Source organism: Grammomys surdaster, unplaced genomic scaffold (genome assembly GCF_004785775.1).
Source record: "Grammomys surdaster isolate TR1022 unplaced genomic scaffold, NIH_TR_1.0 199, whole genome shotgun sequence".
Taxonomy (NCBI): Eukaryota; Metazoa; Chordata; class Mammalia; order Rodentia; family Muridae; genus Grammomys; species Grammomys surdaster.
The window spans coordinates 4,194,440-4,211,630 of record NW_021604644.1 but is presented as its reverse complement, the minus strand read 5'-3'; the positions used below and the strand labels follow the sequence as shown (position 1 = coordinate 4,211,630).

Below are 17,191 nucleotides of genomic sequence, written 5' to 3'. Positions count from 1 at the left end.
AAGATTGTTGTGGTAAATTTTCCATACTTTTAGTAATCCATGGTTTTAATCCCAAAGAAGGCCACTGTAATTTTTTACTTTAGATTGCTACTTGAAAAAGGTTCCCAGCATTCTTTCTGTCCCATTTCAGTTATTATTTAATGTGTGCATATGTATACATTGTCTATGTACTTTTGGTGACTGTTAACTATTTGAGCAACATTGGGAGGTACAACAGTTCTGACCAGCTGGTCCATGGGTAACTCTTCTTTTCCCAGGCAGAATCTCTTTATCTTTTGCATTTTTGCCTGTGGTAATTCTGGGAATCTTCACTCTCCCACCAGTAAGAAGGCAGCCAATGCAGAGGAGTTTGGTGACTATGTCCTTCTGGCAAAGAGGTGCCCCAAAAGGGACTCATTCTGATGTAACAGAGCTTTGAGACTTTCAACTATACCCAAATCACATGCTGATTTCTAGCCAGAAGATCTGATGGATTCAGAAGTGAAAGAAAAGAAATAAACTTTCTGTCTGAGTGTGATGGTGCCTGTATGGATCTCAGCACTTAGCAGGAGGGTGGGAGTTCTTAGTCACCCTCTGGTTACAGCAACCCCAGGTAATGATGCTGCTGTTTCAAGGACCATGGCATTTTGACTAGCAAGGCCACAGTGTCCCTATGCTATAGAGGGGTTGAGACATATTTACCCCAAGAATTGCATCTGATTCCTTATAGTGCACTCTTCTTTGGTACCTCTTTTTTTGTTTTGTTTTGTTTGTTTTTTTGTTTTTTTGAGACAGGGTTTCTCTGTGTAGCCCTGGCTGTCCTGGAACTCACTCTGTAGACCAGGCTAGCCTTGAACTCTCGAACTCAGAAATCCGCCTGCCTCTGCCTCCCAAGTGCTGGGATTAAAGGCCTGTGCCACCACGCCCGGCTCTTTGCCACCTCTTAACTTCGATGTAACTGTTCATTTTCACATAACCAGTGTACACATACATAGTATCAATTATGTACAAACCCTATGCTAACTGGTTTCAAGAACGTTAGTAAGTATCTCTGAGATGTTCTCCCTGCCCTAGGCTCCAAGGATTGATGATCTTTTCTGATCTATTACCTACTTTTTCCTTCATTTGTTCAAATTTTTAAATTTTACATTTATTTATTGTGTGTATGTGCAGGTGTATGCTACCGAGTAAGCTCTCTTCTTCCACCAAGTGGGTCCTAGGAAGGCCATCAAACTTGGTAGCAAATGCCTTTATCCACTGAGATATCTTGCCAGTCCTCTCACTCAACATTTCTTGAGATTTTTTTTTAAACAGGACCTTCCAGGAGTTGGAGGTGCAGAAGTGAAAGAAAAGAAATAAACTTTCTGGTTGTATGTGATGGTGCATGTATGTAACCCCAGCAGTTGGCAGGAGGACGGGGAGTTCATAGTTGCCCTCAGACACAGAGCAAGTGGAGTCTGAAGACAGCCTGAGCCTAAAAGGAATAGAGGCCTCAGCCCCTTCTTCCTCCTTTCTTACTTGACCACCAAATGAACAGTTTTGTTTTACCACACATTCCCTCCTGGGACCCAGATAAATTCATAATTTTAAAAATAAAATGTTTCTAATAGGCTCCAACATTCATTATTGACTTCAAATAAGCTGAGTATGGGAAAGACTCTGACAGAAGAGACAGATGACTAGTTAGTTAATTAAGCCCCTTTCATCTTCTTTTTCCTTTCTGGAAGTAATAAATTGAAAAATCACTGAGTAGAGTCAAAGAAAGTAACCTTCCACCCAAAGAGTTCTGACAGCTAGAGGCAAAGTATAATTTGTGTGTGTGTGTGACAGTTCCCACTTGAGCTCAAGCTGGCCTCAAATTCACAGCAGCCCTCCTCTCAAATGCTGGGATTAGAAGTGTAAGGCTGCAACAAGATTTTTGACAGAATCTTTTAGCTGTAAAGACAGTATGGAGACAGTTGGGGAATTTGAATACTATAGGAAGATTATATGGTTACATCATTGTTAGTTTTCTTATTCAGGTGGCTGTATTGAAATTACTTAGGGAGAGGCACTACATTAGTCTGTTTTGTTTTTTGTTTTTTTTTTCTATACCTTAGCAAAATATGTGAGACAAAGCTGGGTGTCCGATCTCTGTGAATTTGAGGCCATTCTGTTTAACAGAGTGAGTTCCAGGCCAATTAGGATTACACACATAGTGATAGCCTGCCTAGAACGACATTAACAACACAAAATGAAGACATCTCAGAAAAAGGAACGGTTTCTTTTATTTTGGTTCAGTTTTGGAGATTTTAGTCTATGACTTATCCCATTAGCAGAAGCAAAGCTGCTCATCTAGAGCTCGGACGTGAAAGAGGAGGTGCTGCACCCTCCTACCAGGGGCGTGGTCATCGCGGGAGGAACCAAAGAGTGGGCTGGGACCAGAGCTACTCTGCGAGGGGCGTGGTCTTACTTCTGGCGAACTCTGGGCGGGGCCTAGAATGTCACTTCCGGTTTGTAAATCCGCGTGTAAACCAGCGAGCTCATGGCTACCTTGGAGTCTCCCAGAATGGATGGCCAGATTGAAGACACGGAGACAGAGGAGCTGCAGAGTGCAAGGTGGCTGTATTGTGGAGAGCCGGACGACAGGCAGAAAGCTGTGCTGGGTAAAGACCGCCGGATCGGAGCGGGGTTCCACGTAGCCCTATCCCCTTCCAAGGTCTGGGTACCACGGTAGCCCCCCTGCCCACTGCCTGGAGCTGGGACAGGGCACCTGCCATCATCACCCTTGCCCCCCGTTCATCTCTCACTACTTCCAATACTTTTCAGGGCAGTGCCCAGGACCTGACATCTCCACAGGTCTCTCATTCGCCCTTCCCCCCCACCCCCTACGAAGTAGAATTTCCTCTCTTGCCAGTAAATGACATTCCCTCAGACATTTTCTTCTGTCACAACCCCTACCCAGAGGTCACTTCCCCTCCCCTCCTCCACCTCCCTCTTTAGAACTGGACCAGGACTTCCTTCAGTCCCCCTAACAGTCGAACATGAGCTCCCTTGCCTTCGCTACCGGCTTTCAGCCACAGTGCAGTTCTTCCTTCTCCACACTCTGCTGGTCCTCGCGTCTCATTCTTGGGTTACACTCTTAACAGTGCAGTTCTCCAATGGGAAGCTACAGAATCCTGGCAACATGCGCTTCACCTTGTACAACAGCACCGACTTGGTAAACCCCAAGCAGAAGAATAATCGCATCCTGGTAAGTGCTTGTTGGTACAGGTTGTCTGGGCTCTGCAGACCTCAGAAGGTTCTTGGTGTGGGCAGAACCTGAGAGGAGAAAAGAAGGAGTAGCAAATGGAACTCTGGCTCCATTGAGGAGCAAGATTTTGGGTGAACTGATGGCTTTTCACTTATATGGAATTTATCTTTTGAGACAGGGTTTCTGCATGCAGCCCTGGTTATCCTGGAATTTACTATATAGACCTAGCTGGCCTTGAACTCAGAGAGTCACCTGTCTCTGACTCCCTAGTGCTGGGACTAAAGGTGTGCAGCACCACTCACTCCTGGCTTCATATGTTTCCCTCACACATGACCTTATTGAATGTTCACTATGTCACCATTAGTGGGATTTGCAGTTCTGAGCGAGTTCACTGTTCAGAGCTCAGCTTCAACCCTATTTTTATGTGTATAGGTGGTTTTTCATTTTTGTCTATGAACCGTGTGTGTGTGTGTGTGTGTGTATGTGTTTGTGTTTGTGTTTGTGTGTGTCTAGTGGAAGCCAGAAGTGGGCATTGGATCCCCTAGAACTGGAGTTACAGATGGTTGTGAACCACCTCGTGGGTGCTAGGAATCAAATGAAGGTCCCCTGGAAGAGTGTTCCTGACCCCAGAGCGATGCTTTTTTGTTTGCTTGTTTGTTTATTTGTTTATTTGTTTTGAAGGTTTCTCTGTGTAGTCTTGGCTATCCTGGAACTCACTCTGTAGACCAGGCTGGCCTTGAACTCAGAGATCTGCCTGTCTCTGCCTCCTGAGTGCAGGGATCTGGGATTAAAGGCGTGCGCCACCACCGCCTGGCTCCACGGGATGCTGAGTAGCATCTCTGGACTCTCCCCGGTAGATGCCAGGGTTAAGAACATCTGCTTTCCAGAGACTCAAATTCGCCAAGTAGTACAGCCATACAGTAGACATGGCTTGGAGGGTCTAAGGGAGTGTTTAGGGCCCAGGGAGCTCTGTAGGAAGTGAAGTCTCTGCTTGCCCGAATGCCTTCCTGAGAAGGGTGCATCGGAATGAGGGATGCTTTGATAGCTGGCATTGGGTGTCCATAGTGAAAAGAGGGAGAAGAGCGCTTGGCTGTGATGGGAAGTCAGCCCTAGGACTCAGGCCAAGGTACCTATTAAGTGCTAGAAGACCAAGACCTAACTATCTAGTTCTCTTGTGCTGCTTATTCAAAAACTGCTATTTTCGTCTGTCTTCCCACCGCCTACTGCCCACTGCCCTCCCCCATGTTCCCCTCTTGCTGGTCCCTTGCCTCCCTCTCAAATAAGTCGCTCTTTCGTGACATACATACTGGGCTGGAGAGGTGGCTCAGCAGTAAAGAGCACTTCCAGAGGACCTGGGTTCAATTCCCCGAACTCACATGGAGGCAGCAAGTGTGTATAACTCCAGTTCCTGAGGAACTGACACCCTCTCCTGGTTCCTGTGGACACCATAAATAAGGCATGCATGTGTGCATAAATAATGCATGTGTGCATAAATAATGCATGTGTGCATAAAGGCAAAGCTCCCTCAACACGTAAACATCTCATACATAAACATCTCATTACATACATGCTATTACTATGTCAGCCTCTTTTGTTTTCCCTTCTTTTGCAACTCTTTTTTTTTTGTTTTGTTTTGTTTTTCAAGACAAGGTTTCTCTGTGCAGCCCTGGCTGTCCTGGAACTCACTCTGTAGACCAGGCTGGCCTCGAACTCAGAAATCTGCCTGCCTCTGCCTCCCAAGTGCTGGGATTAAAGGCGTGCGCCACCACCGCCTGGCGGTTTATTTCACTTAATAGTAATCTGTTTCCGCACCAGTATCATGCTTTTATTTTTCTTTACGATTGAGAAAATTCCATTGTGCATGCATACCACGTTTTCTTTATCTGTTTTTGTCACTGATGAGCATCTAAGCTGGTTCCATTTCCTGGCTGTTGTGAATCGTGCAACAGCAAACACGATTGTAGAAGTGTGTGCACGGTGTGCTGGCTGACCTCTCCTGGTACAGCTGCCTCATACGGCAGTTCCACTTTGAGTTTTTGAGGCCCCTCCACTGACTTCCACTGTAGAAGCAACAGTTTACACTCCTACCAGCAGTGGATAGTGGTTCTTTCCCCACATCTTTGCCAGCATTTGTTGTTACTTGTTTTCTTGGTGATAGCCATCCTGGCTGGAGTGTGATGGAATCGCAAAGCATTTTTTTTTTGTTCTTTTGTTTGCCTTTGAGACAGGGTTTCTCTGTGTAATATCCCTGGCACTCCTGGACTTGCTTTTTATACGAGGCTGGCCTTGAACTCACTGAGATCCACCTGTCTATGCCTCCTGAATGCTGAGATTAAAGGCATGTGCCATCATGCCTGGATCAGAACTATTTTAAAAACAAACCCATTTATGTGTGTGTTTGGGGAGGTGGGAAGGATGCTGTGGTACACGTCGGAGGTCAGAGGACAACTTGGAGAAGTTCTCTCCAGAATGTGGGTCCTGAGGACTGAAGTCAGGTCATCAGAGTTAGCAGCAATTGCTTTTACTCACTGAGCCATCTTGCCTATCCGAAAAGCTTGGTTTTTTTTTTGTTTGTTTGTTTGTTTGTTTGTTTGTTTTTTAGGTTTATTTTGGGTGAGAGAGCGTGTGTATAAGTCAGAGGACAACTTAGGAGATTGCTTTTTCCCCCATGTGGGTTCTGGAGCTCTATCTCAGGTTGTCCTCTGGACTTTTCAGCAGGCGTCAAAGCACTTTTAGTTTGCATTTCTTTGATGGTTAAGGGTGTTGATTAAGTTTCAAGTATTTATTGGTGGCTTGCGTTATTTCCATTGAGAAATGTCTATTCTGGGCTGGGCCGTGGTGGCGCACGCCTTTAATCCCAGCACTTGGGAGGCAGAAGCAGGTGGATTTCTGAGTTCGAGGCCAGCCTGGTCTACAGAGTGAGTTCTAGGACAGCCAGGGCTACACAGAGAAGCCCTGTCTCGAAAAAAAACAAGAGAGAGAGAGAGAGAGAGAGAGAGAGAGAGAGAGAGAGAGAGAGAGAGAGAGAGAGAGGTCTATTCTGATCATAGCCCACTTATTGAGTAGATTATTTGAGAATTTTTTTGAATATTTAATTTTTACAGTTCTTTGTATATCCTAGATATCCATCCCTTGTTTGATTAATACTATTGATACTTGGCAGATTTATCCCATTCTGTGGGCTGTCTCTTTACTTTAGGTAGTGTTTGTTTTGCTGTGCAGAAGCTTTTTAATTTCATGAAATCTCATGTGCTGCTCCCGGCCCCCCCCCCCCCCAAGAACTTTACCAATCACTTTGAAGCTTCCTTATGGTATTTGGGGTTCCCTTCCGAAAGTCTTCTTGCCTTTCCCCCAGAGACATCCTAGATGTGATGTGGATGTGACGGGGCCGGATCACTTGGATATCAAGGGCTGGTACATTTGAGTCTAAGGCTTCTGCGCATGCTCAGTGCCCCTCGGTGCTGATTGTTCATGGTGTCCTCCCTGTTTTACAGGCAGCTGAAACAGACAGGCTCTCCTATGTTGGAAACAATTTTGGGACTGGCGCCCTCAAATGCAACACTCTTTGCAGGTAATGGGCAACCAGGCAGTGACAGAGGTAAGAGGAGGTTGTGGTGACCACACCACCACTATCTTCAGTGTCTGTTTTGGAGGTAGTTGGAGGGGTCCAAAGGTTTACCAGGACCCTGCATTTCCAGACTCACAAGGTCCTTACACCAGGTGTAGAAACCCTGGACAGTAAAAGATGACTTGCATCTGTTAAATTCCTAAAAACCTCATTTATTTATGGCATTATTTGTGACTAAAAGACAGCTGTGTCTGCTAATTTAGAATGTGTGATCCATAGGTTAAAATTTGCCTGGGGACAAGAGGATTTGGGATCTTCAAGGCTCCGGGTCACAGCAATGTCATTGGTGAAGTGAACGACCTTGGCAGCTTTGCCCTGCACTCACCACTGGTGTCTTCCATATAAAAGCATGTCCAGACTGAAGAGTCTGATTCACAGGGCTGACACAGTGTGGCTGGGGGTCTCAAGACACAACAGTGAACCACTGTTCACTCAGCCTTTCAGAGTCCTGCTGGGCCTCCGCCCAGAGCAGATTAGCATACACGTTCTAACTCCTAACCCTGCTCATCAAGGCTTACAAAGATGCCCTACTTCTCATTCCTCTCCCCAGGAGGAACGAGGGTTTGCTTCTGTCTGTCTCCATAAAGTTTATGCATGCCAAACTTCTAGTTTAATTCTGGATTCTTAATACCTTAGAAAGATTTCAGTTAGCAGCAGTGGCTCTAAATGTGATTGGTAAAAAGAACTAGCTGGTGGCCTTTTCAGTCCACAGCCATCTTCTGTCCCCTCCTTCTCTTCACCTGCTGTCCCCTCCCCATGCAGGGATCACTGTTACATGTGAGCACTGTTACATGCCTTCCTCTAACAGAAAGTCGCTGGGACCTTGTGCATGGGAAAGGGAATTGTGTAAATACTACCTTTGGAATAACCTGTTATGGTGATATTCCTTTTTGGCACAGGCACTTTGTGGGAATTCTGAACAAGACCTCTGGCCAGATGGAAGTCTATGATGCTGAGCTGTTCAACATGCAGCCACTGTTTGCTGGTAGGTTCCGGAGAACAGTTCAGTTAAAGGCTGCACAGTTGGAATTTGTCGGATGAGTTCATTTTTTGTTTTCTAAAATGCATTTGTAGTTTTTGAAGATAAGGTCTCATGTAGTCCAAGTTGCCCTTGAATCTGCTGGGTAGCTGAGGACAGTCCTGCCTCTGCCTTTTCGTGAGTGCTGATGTCACAGGTGTGTGCCACCATGCAGGCTTATATGGTAAGGGGTGTGGACTCAGAATTTCCTGTGTACCTGGCAAACACAGATTATCCTCAGCCATAATAGGAAGCCTCCTTGCCAGGTGTTTTTAATTTCTTTTTTTTTTTTTTTAATTAGAAAAGTTAGAGGTATGTCTTAGTCAGGGTTTCTATTCCTGCACAAAACATCATGACCAAGAAGCAAGTTGGGGAGGAAAGGGTTTATTCAGCTTACACTTCCACACTGCTGTTCATCACCAAAGGAAGTCAGGACAGGAACTCAAGCTGATCAGGAAGCAGGAGCTGATGCAGAGGCCATGGAGGAATGCTGTTTACTGGTTTGCTTCCCCTGGCTTGCTCAGCTTGCTTTCTTATAGAACCCAGGACCACCAGCCCAGGGATGACACCACCCACAATGGGCTGGGTCCTCCCTCCTTGATCACTAACTGAGAAAATGCCTTAGAGCTGGATCTCATGGAGGCATTTCCTCAAGGGAGGCTCCTTTCTCTGTGTTCTTGACACACAAAACCATCCAGTACAAGGTATATTTTTTAAATGAATCATTTATTGATTCCCCACTGTGCTTCAAGTTCTAGGCTAAGGATTGTGATGCCAAGTAAGAGTCTGTCTCTTCAGCAATTACAGATGTGGGATCAGAAGCCAGCCTTTAAAGCAAGATGAGTAGTCAGGCATCGGTACAGAAAGTTAAGGGAGAGGTGTCATTTCAGGCGTCAGTACAGAGTGTTACGGGACAGGTCTCAGTACATTCTTCCCCTACACAGGTTCCTCTTAAATCTTCATGTGTGTGAGTGCAGGTGTGCATGCATCCCAGCACACACACGGGGTCAGAGCGGAACCTCCACTGTCAGCCCTAGCTGACCTGTCGCTTCCCATCTCACTGCGGGAGTCACTTGGATCCCACGTGTGTGCAGCAGCCGTGCCCAGCTCCCCGCGGGTCTGGATCCCACATGTGTGCCGCCATGCCCAGCTTCCTGTGCCACCATGCCCAGCTCCCCGTGGGTCTGGGGATTCACACACATTCTCTGTGTTTGCACAGCAAGCTAGCCACACACACAACCATTCTGTAGACATTGTAAATTCCGGTGGAAATTTAAATTTTTTATTACACTTCTTCATTATTTTATGTATGTATACATGCCAGAGTGCATATGTGGAGGTTACAGGCCAATTCAAGCAAGGTGATTCTCTCCTTCCAACATGTGGATTCAGGAAGAGGATCTCAGGCCATCAAACTTGGTGGCAGACATTTTTATCTGCTGGCCCTCTGCCAACCACCAAGGTGAAAGTGTTTAAAGTCTTTTTTTTTTTTTAAGGTTTATTTATTTTATGTGTATGGGTCTATTATCTGCACGTGTGTCTGTGCACCACACGCATGCAGTGCTTGCCGGGGCAGAGGAGGGCATTGGAGCCCCTGGAAGTGAAGTTTTTCTGGTTGTTAGCCACCGTGTGGATGCTGGGAACCGAGCTTGGGTCCTCTTGCAAGAGTACCAAGTGCTCTTATCTTAACTGCTCAGCCTTTAGACTGTTTAATCTTTTGATGAGATATGTTTGTGTTATGTGTAAATAGTTTATAAGTACTGGCTTGTTCTGGCTAGCACACACACAACTTTAATTTTGGGTCCTTGTGTGCTTGTCACTGTTCTGAACACCTTTCCTAAGTACCACATGATTATTTCATACTTACTGTTAACCCTTTAAAAAAAAAAAAGATTTATTTATTTTATGTATATGAGTACACCATTGCTCTCTTCAGACACACCAGAAGAGGGCATCAGATCCCATTACAGATGGTTGTGAGCCACCATGTGGTTGCTGGGAATTGAACTCAAGACCTCTGGAAGAGCAGTCAGTGCTCTTAACCACTGAGCCATCTCTCCAGCACCACTATTAACCCTTTTTTATTTTTCTAAACCACTGTCGGAGCTTGGCTGAGGCAGCTGACCTGCTGCTGAGCCAACTTCCACGAGGCCACTTCATTGCAGTCTTGCTGGATGATACTGCCTCTACTTGAGTCCTTTGTAGAAGGCTGGAAAGTATCATGTGAAGATCTGCTTTGCGTCTATGCCTGCCTTTAGGTCTTTGACCAGCAAAGCAAATCTACTTATGGGAAGAGCCAAGGGCTTGGTTTCTGATCCTCTCTGGCCTGCCTGGAAAAGTGACAGGGCCGGTCACTGTGTCGGCAGGCTTCATGTCTCCTTGATTATCAATTAAGAGGCTGGAGCGGAGGACACCCGTTTCCCATTCTCCTACTTGTTTACTGAGGTGGACATTCAGTATTCACAGTGCACATTCATATTAGGGGAGTCTCGGAATAAGGAAACCTGCTTTTCTTTGATGTTAAATTAGCACTAAGCACTTTCAAGGTGTGCTCGCAGAGCTGAGCACAGTGGCTGGTGCCTGCAGTGCCCCTGCTTGTGGGGGTTGAGACCAGGGCATCAGCTGAACTCACAAGCATAAGACCAGCATGGGCAGCATAGTAAGACCTCATTTAAAACCCTGTCGAATGCATGCTTGTGAGCCTCACACTGCGCTCTCTTTCTGTTCTGTGTTTCTGTAGAAGATGCTATTGAGCATGAGCCTCCTCTGGAGAATCAGAACAAGTCTTTCAGGGACAAGGTGAGTGACAGTTGAGGAGGCTCCTTCCGGTCCTGGTTTCCCATCTGTGTAGCAGTCCCTTTGAACTTGGCCCTCACTGACTGCTCCAGCTCGGTTGGTCTGTGGTTCTCTGCAGGGCTGCTACCTGCAGAGGCCTTCCAGCTCCCCCCCCCCCCCCTGGTCCCCCAGCTGCTGTCTTAGCCAGGCGAGCAGAGCTAATGTCAGCATTTGCACCCTGTTCTCTGGGCTGATGGGTAGAAAACTTCCAAAGTTTTGGTTCACAATGTAGAAAGTGGTTGTGCCTGGAAACTCCCATAAACAAAGTCAGTTCTTTGAGTTTCTCACTCTAGAGGATTCTTAGAGAAGCCGTGTCACCGCAGGGTGCTATATTGACTTTGCAATGCTGCGTGGACCACTGAAAAGAGAACACACTACTGTATGGCTTGGGAAAGCCAGTGGTTTATTAACAGTGTCTGTTACTGGCAGGAAATGGGAGATGGCTACACCATGCGCCACAGATTTACCAACCGTGATTCTAGTAAAGTCCTCACCTTGTAGTGATGGGAAACTATTGGTTTGTAAATGGTAGGCAGTACAGCAAACCTCAGGGCTGCTGTGGGACTGTCTGAGGTGGACCAGCATGAGAAAGGACAGCCTGATTGGCAGTTGAGGTATCCTGGCTCAGGCAGCCCAGAGCGTGCTTGTGCTTACACAGTTGGGAACAGCCATGCTGCCCAGCCGACCCTTTAGTAATTGGGTTTGTTTACTACACAGTTGGATTCTTGCATTGAAGCCTTTGGAAGCACCAAGCAGAAGCGGTCCCTGAACTCCAGGAGAATGAACAAAGTTGGCGTCGAATCTCTGAATCTCACAGTAGCTAAAGCCGCAGAGAGTATCATCGATACAAAGGGTGTGGATGGTAAGCGGCTGGAGCTCGCGGTGAGGACTGTGCCTGCAAAGACTTGAGAGCGGTCACAGATGCAAACGGTGGGCCTTAAGGCTGGATTCCTTCCTGCTGCTTGCTGGTGGCCTTCTCAGGAGTGACTCTGGAAGCAGGAGAGACATGTGACACCATCCTGTCCTCAGTCAAGGAGAGGAGACAGGCATGGGAAGGGCGATTACAAGCCCAGCTCTTGGTCAGGGTTCTCTGATGCTGTGCAGTAATTACTTACAAGCACACATCTCTTTGACTCTGTTCTGAGTTAATTGAGGGCAAACACATCAGCCTAATGAGCAGTTCAGATCTTGGCAGGTATTCAGATTCGAGTTTCGGAACATGTGGTCTCCACTGCATGGTGGAGTGTTGGGAGCCTGAAACCAGACAGGCCGACACTAACAATGCTTTTCCTTCATCGAAAGCTCTGGTCAGTGACGCCATGCAGGATGACTTGCAAGACGACTCCCTCTACCTCCCTCCCTGCTACACTGATGCAACCAAGCCCGAAGACGTGTATAGATTTGAAGACAGTATCCTTGCTGATGGACAGGGGTCTAATGTGCAGGCTGTGGTGTTTGTACCCATTGGCAGAGCCAGGCTGTGGAAGGGTGATCATCGTTCTGTGACATTAATAAATGTGACATCCAAACTTTTTCCCATGTCTCAGAGCTGTAGGCAAGAGGTTTGTCAGTTAGGTTTCCTCAGCACTGAGGGGGCCCACAGGACAAAGGGACACAGCTTAGTCCTGTGAGGGTCATTCTCCACAAACAGATGGCTGGTATTTAAGTCTAAAGCAGACATACTGAAGGAGGGGTTGGAACCTAGAACTTCACTGCTCAGCATCTGGTTTATCGGGAAATGTTGACAGAGGCTCATAAGGAAGAGAAGGGGAGTGGTCTGGGTAGGAAGAGACCCGTAAGCTGGGGTTTGAGACTCTTCCTCTGAGGTCCCTGCTTCCTCTGAGTCCCTTCTTCTCTGTGAGCCTTTACTTTCCTACCTGGGAGATGAGGCCCTGAGGGATGACTTAGCCCCATGGGTTTCCATTTTGGTCAGTCATGTTCTTGACCGGCAACCAGTTCTGTCCCCGGCTGAGTATGACGCTCTTGAGAGCCCATCAGAAGCCTTCAGAAAGGTCACGTCCGAAGACATACTGAAGATGATCGAAGAGAGCAGGTACTCATGGGCAGATGGGGTTTCAGTGAGTCATGATGGGAAAAAACAGTCAGATATAAAGCAAGGCTGCTGATACCACGCAGAAAGCAGCCCCTTGAAGTGGCATGGGTGGTGTCGGCTCAGCCTTGGAATGAAGGAGCAAGCTTTGATGCTAGGCTTTCAGGAGCTGTGGGAAGATTGAAGGAAGAGGAGTGGTTATGTGTAGATCCCGTATTTGGGAGGCAGTGGTAAGGTGCTGTAGTCTGGGGCCTGGGATCAAAGCTAGCCCCAGCTCCCACTGTTTGATGCTGATTGTCACTGTCAGTGCCCAAAGGCTGGCATGGGCCTGGGTATTACCCAAAGCAAAGCCTCTCTGTGACAGCGTGCTGACAAACTCAACTAAAAATTAAATATGTGCATTCTAAATATTGTATATATTTTTTTAAATAACAGAGAGATTATCTGTCTTTCTTTGGCCATTAAAACAATTTTTCCTTTTTTAAAATGATGGTCAGATTATTTCTTAGTTCTGAGCTTTTTCTTCTAATTACTCCTTTCTAAGATTTTGTATGTGTGTATGTGTGCATATGATGTGGGTGTGGGGCCAATAGAAGATGTCATTGGATCCTCTAGATCTGTAGAACAGGCAGCTGTGAGTGGCCCAAGTGGTTGCTAGGAAACAAACTAGGGTCCTTTGCAAGAGCAGCAATACTCTGCTGAGCCATCTCTCCAGCCCTACTCTTTAAAAAAAATTTTTTTTGATTGTGTGTGTCTGAGTGTGTATGTATGCATATGTATTTGTGTACGTGTGTACATGTTTGTGTGGGGGTGTACGTGGAGGCCTGAGGTTGATTTTTAGGAATCCTCCACTATTGCTTTTCTACTTTATTCATTGCAGTGGAGTCTGTCAATCAAACCCTGTGCACCCTAATAGGGTGGGTCTCCCTGGCAGTCCTGTTCTGGATGTATGGACAGTGCTGGGGAGGGGTGTGGCTCCTGACGGCCTGTTTTCCCTCATGTGTCACTGTGTCCCTTCCTTGCTTTAGCCACTGCTCCTTCGTCATAGAAATGCTGAAGTCTCTGCCAGCGGATGAGGAGCAACGGAACCGGCAAGCCCGGAGCATCTGGTTCCTAGACGCCCTCATCAGATTCCGAGCTCAGAAAGTGATAAAGGGGAAAAGTAAGGCCCACAGGCATTTTCTTCTCCCAGCTATTTCCAGCTGCTGACTCATCTGCAGTTCTCACATCACCTCCACGGATGTCTGTGCAGCCTGCCCTTCCTCCTGCTCCCACTACCTGTCTGAGCCCCACAGGGCTCGCTTCTCTTTGAATATCTTTCTTCTGTTCTGGAAATGGGGACAGGGTGGATGGGGCTTCTAGGGAGCACATTCACGGCTTTTGTTTTCTTAGGAACAACTCTGTGTTCAGGTCAAACGGAATAAGTAATTTAAGGGAGCAGGTTAGAACAAACAGCAGCAGTCAGAGCTCCGTTGCTCGAGCTTGGACAGGCTGCATTTGTTTTGTACAACAGTCTCACTGTATATTCTTGGCTGGACTGGAACTCACTGTACAGACCAGGCTGGCCTTGAACTCATAGCATTCTCTTTCTTTCCTGCTTTCTTGCTTTTTTCTTTCTTCCTTCCTGGTAGTGTTATAACACTTTATTTCAGACTGAGGAAGTCAGTTTGTAATGTTAGAAATTCCAGTTCCTCCATGTGGTGGTGGCACAGGCCTTTAATCTGATCACTTGGGAAGTAGAGACAAGCAGATCCCTGAGTCTGAGACCAGCCTAGTCTACAGGGTGAGTTCCAGAAAAGCCCACACAGAGAAACCCGGGCTTGGGGAAAAAAAAAATCCAGTTACACCAGTTTCCAGGGCACACGTGGTGGTCACACACTCACACCCACCCAGAGTTAGAGACCCAGCAGGAGACGCCTGGGGTTTTCAGCAGAGGTGTGTCTGTCTACTGTTTCTGTGTGCCTACCTGCTCAATTCCAGGTTTCATATTTGTGTGCCTCGTACCTTCTACCCTGCATGCTCTGATTTATTTGTGGGTAGCTGTTGGGGTTGCCTACCTAGTGTCTCTGTGGTCAGAGCACAACTGGGGAATCTGTCCTCTCTGCTGTGTGACTCCTGGAACTTGGTGGCACACATCTCCCTCCACCCGTCATCTCACCGGTTCAGACTGCAGTCTGCTTTATTATCCAGTATCATATTGTGCTCGTAGTCTTCGTCAGTATGTTGCTCTGTCTTCTAACACGCCCTTCACAAACACCTCTTGTGTGTCTGACCTCAGAGTGGCTGCTTTGGATCTTGGGCCCCTGTTCCTGTCACCATTTGGTTCTGGCCATTACAACACTCCCCACCCCCCAACCTCCCTCTAATGGATGTGTGGCCTGTACACACATGTACCGTGATCCAATGCAACTTTGTCCTAGGTGCCTTAGGACCTGGAATCCCACACATCATCAACACCAAGCTGCTGAAGCAGTTCACCTGCCTGACTTACAACAATGGCAGGTCAGGGGCCACTTGTATGAAGAAGAAAGCAGTTGGGAGGTGGCAGTGAAGGGTGGGTGCTCACGTCCACAGAGATCCAGTGCCCAAAAGCTCACTGCTGCTGGTGGGCTTCTGGGGACACATATATATCACATACACTGTCCCCCTTGGAAGTGTTCATTTTTGTCTCTGGCTGTGACCCCTGCAGTGAGGTGCACCCTGATTGGCTGCAGAAAAGGGCAGCAAGTGTGGGGACTTAGGAGACAGAACTTCCTGCAGCGTCCCGGCCTTGTCTGAAGCCATTGGACTGGACTGTGCTTCCTGCTCCTGCCTGTGCTTGGAAGCAGCAGGGGCAGCACTGAGTTTGGGTGGAGGTTTTCCTACAGGCCTGCTGAGCGGACAGTGACAGGCTCAGGAGAGCAGTGCTACCACACTGCGAGGGGAAACATGGGCAGGGCTGTCTCTTAGGGGAAACATGGCTTGGCTCACGGTTCACTGTGGGACTTTGGGCACCTTGGAAGGAACAGGCTGTATGCCTTGGCCCCCACCCCTAAACCAGGAACACTAACCAGAGAGAAAGGCTCCATTGTCCTTATTTTGCATATGGAATTTAACTTCCTTTCTCCTTCACTTCCACTGACTCTGCAGTTTACGGAACTTAATTTCGAGTTCTATGAAGGCCAAGATCACTGCGTATGCAATCATACTTGCCCTGCACATCAGTAACTTCCAGATCGACCTGACAGTGTTGCAGAGGGACTTGAAGCTGAGTGAGAAAAGGTGAGCTCAGTAGAGCACAGTGCTCCCTGCAGCAGCCTGGGCGGATCCGTACTCCTGCCCAGAGCATGACGCCCTGCCCTGCTGAAGGTAGTTAAGGGAAAATCTTGGGGCCAAAAGACAGTACTCAATGAATGAATGAATGAATGAATGAATGAATGAATGAATGATGACACTGTGAGTGCCTTCTCTTTGAAAGGCATGGTATTGAATTCATTCCGTGTCCCTCACTAATTTCCTAGATAACTGAAGAATCAAAGATCTGGACAAGTAATGACCTTCTCAAGACCCAAAAAGGGCGACTGGGCTTTAGGCCTGAGTCTCCTACAGCTTTCTGTTCACAATAACTCTGTGGGGTGTGAATCACTGTGACTAGGGCAGGACTCCCCGTGGATCTAGGGTGGACACAGAGCACCCCACTTCATGGCTTGGAACAGCGTGCTCTACTCTGCAGACCTGAGTGGCACACAGGGCTCTCTCCATTTGTTCTGTTCCTTCCTTAGGATGATTGAGATAGCGAAAGCCATGAGGCTGAAGATCTCCAAAAGAAAGGTGTCCCTGGCAGACGGCAGGGAAGAGGATCACAGACTGGGTACTCTGTCTGTCCCACTGCCTCCGGCCCAGACCTCAGACCGACAGGCAAAACGGAAGAAAATTAACTAGATGTTTTCCACAGCCACTTCTGTTCACTTCCTTTTTTTTTAAGAAAGTGGACTGGACCTTGTGGTACATACCTATAACCCAAGTACACAGGAGACTGAGGCAGGAGGATTGTGAATTCTGAGCCTGTCTGGGATTCCACCATGCTCTACCACACCCCCGAGGCCTAACTTTAGCACGGTTATCATGCCAGAAGCCAGGATTCCTGTTATGCATCATCTCTTATGCAGAAATTAAAGTGATGGCCCAGGTTGACTTCCTCTCCCTCCTTTCATGTTGCTGTGGCTAGAAGTGTTAGATGTTTCTCCTTTGGGGTCTCGTGCAGGGTTTGGGAAGGTCTGGGGAAGTTAAAGTCAAAAGGTCTTACCAGGCTGAAAACTTTGAGCCAGAAGTTTATAAAGAGGACCTGGAACCCAGGCAGTGTTGGCATACACCTTTTATCCCAGCATTCAGGAGGCAGAGGCAGGTGGAGCCGAGATGGAGGCCAGCCTGGTCTACAGACCGAATTCCGGAACAGTCGGGGCTACAGAG

At 47.4% G+C, this 17,191-nt stretch overlaps 1 protein-coding gene across 1 annotated transcript; it reads left to right on the top strand.

Annotated features, from left to right (window-relative positions):
• The first annotated feature begins 2,483 nt into the window (after positions 1-2,483).
• Polr1e (RNA polymerase I subunit E) lies at positions 2,484-16,915 on the top strand. The gene is made up of 12 exons (XM_028770250.1): positions 2,484-2,624; positions 3,108-3,211; positions 6,706-6,782; positions 7,739-7,824; positions 10,598-10,656; positions 11,410-11,554; positions 11,995-12,102; positions 12,649-12,745; positions 13,771-13,904; positions 15,163-15,244; positions 15,872-16,003; positions 16,504-16,915. The coding sequence occupies exons 1-12, from the start codon at positions 2,504-2,506 to the stop codon at positions 16,661-16,663; spliced, it is 1,305 nt and encodes a 434-aa protein (XP_028626083.1). The 5' UTR covers positions 2,484-2,503; the 3' UTR covers positions 16,664-16,915.
• Positions 16,916-17,191: the final 276 nt, after the last annotated feature.

Bases quoted from the DNA above. Each gene is read 5' to 3' on its own strand.
- Polr1e (XM_028770250.1), top strand. From the start codon at position 2,504: ATGGCTACCTTGGAGTCTCCCAGAATGGATGGCCAGATTGAAGACACG. The intron at 3,212-6,705 runs GTAAGTGCTTGT...CCTGTTTTACAG, and splicing joins AGAAGAATAATCGCATCCTG to GCAGCTGAAACAGACAGGCT. The intron at 12,746-13,770 runs GTACTCATGGGC...TCCTTGCTTTAG, and splicing joins AAGATGATCGAAGAGAGCAG to CCACTGCTCCTTCGTCATAG.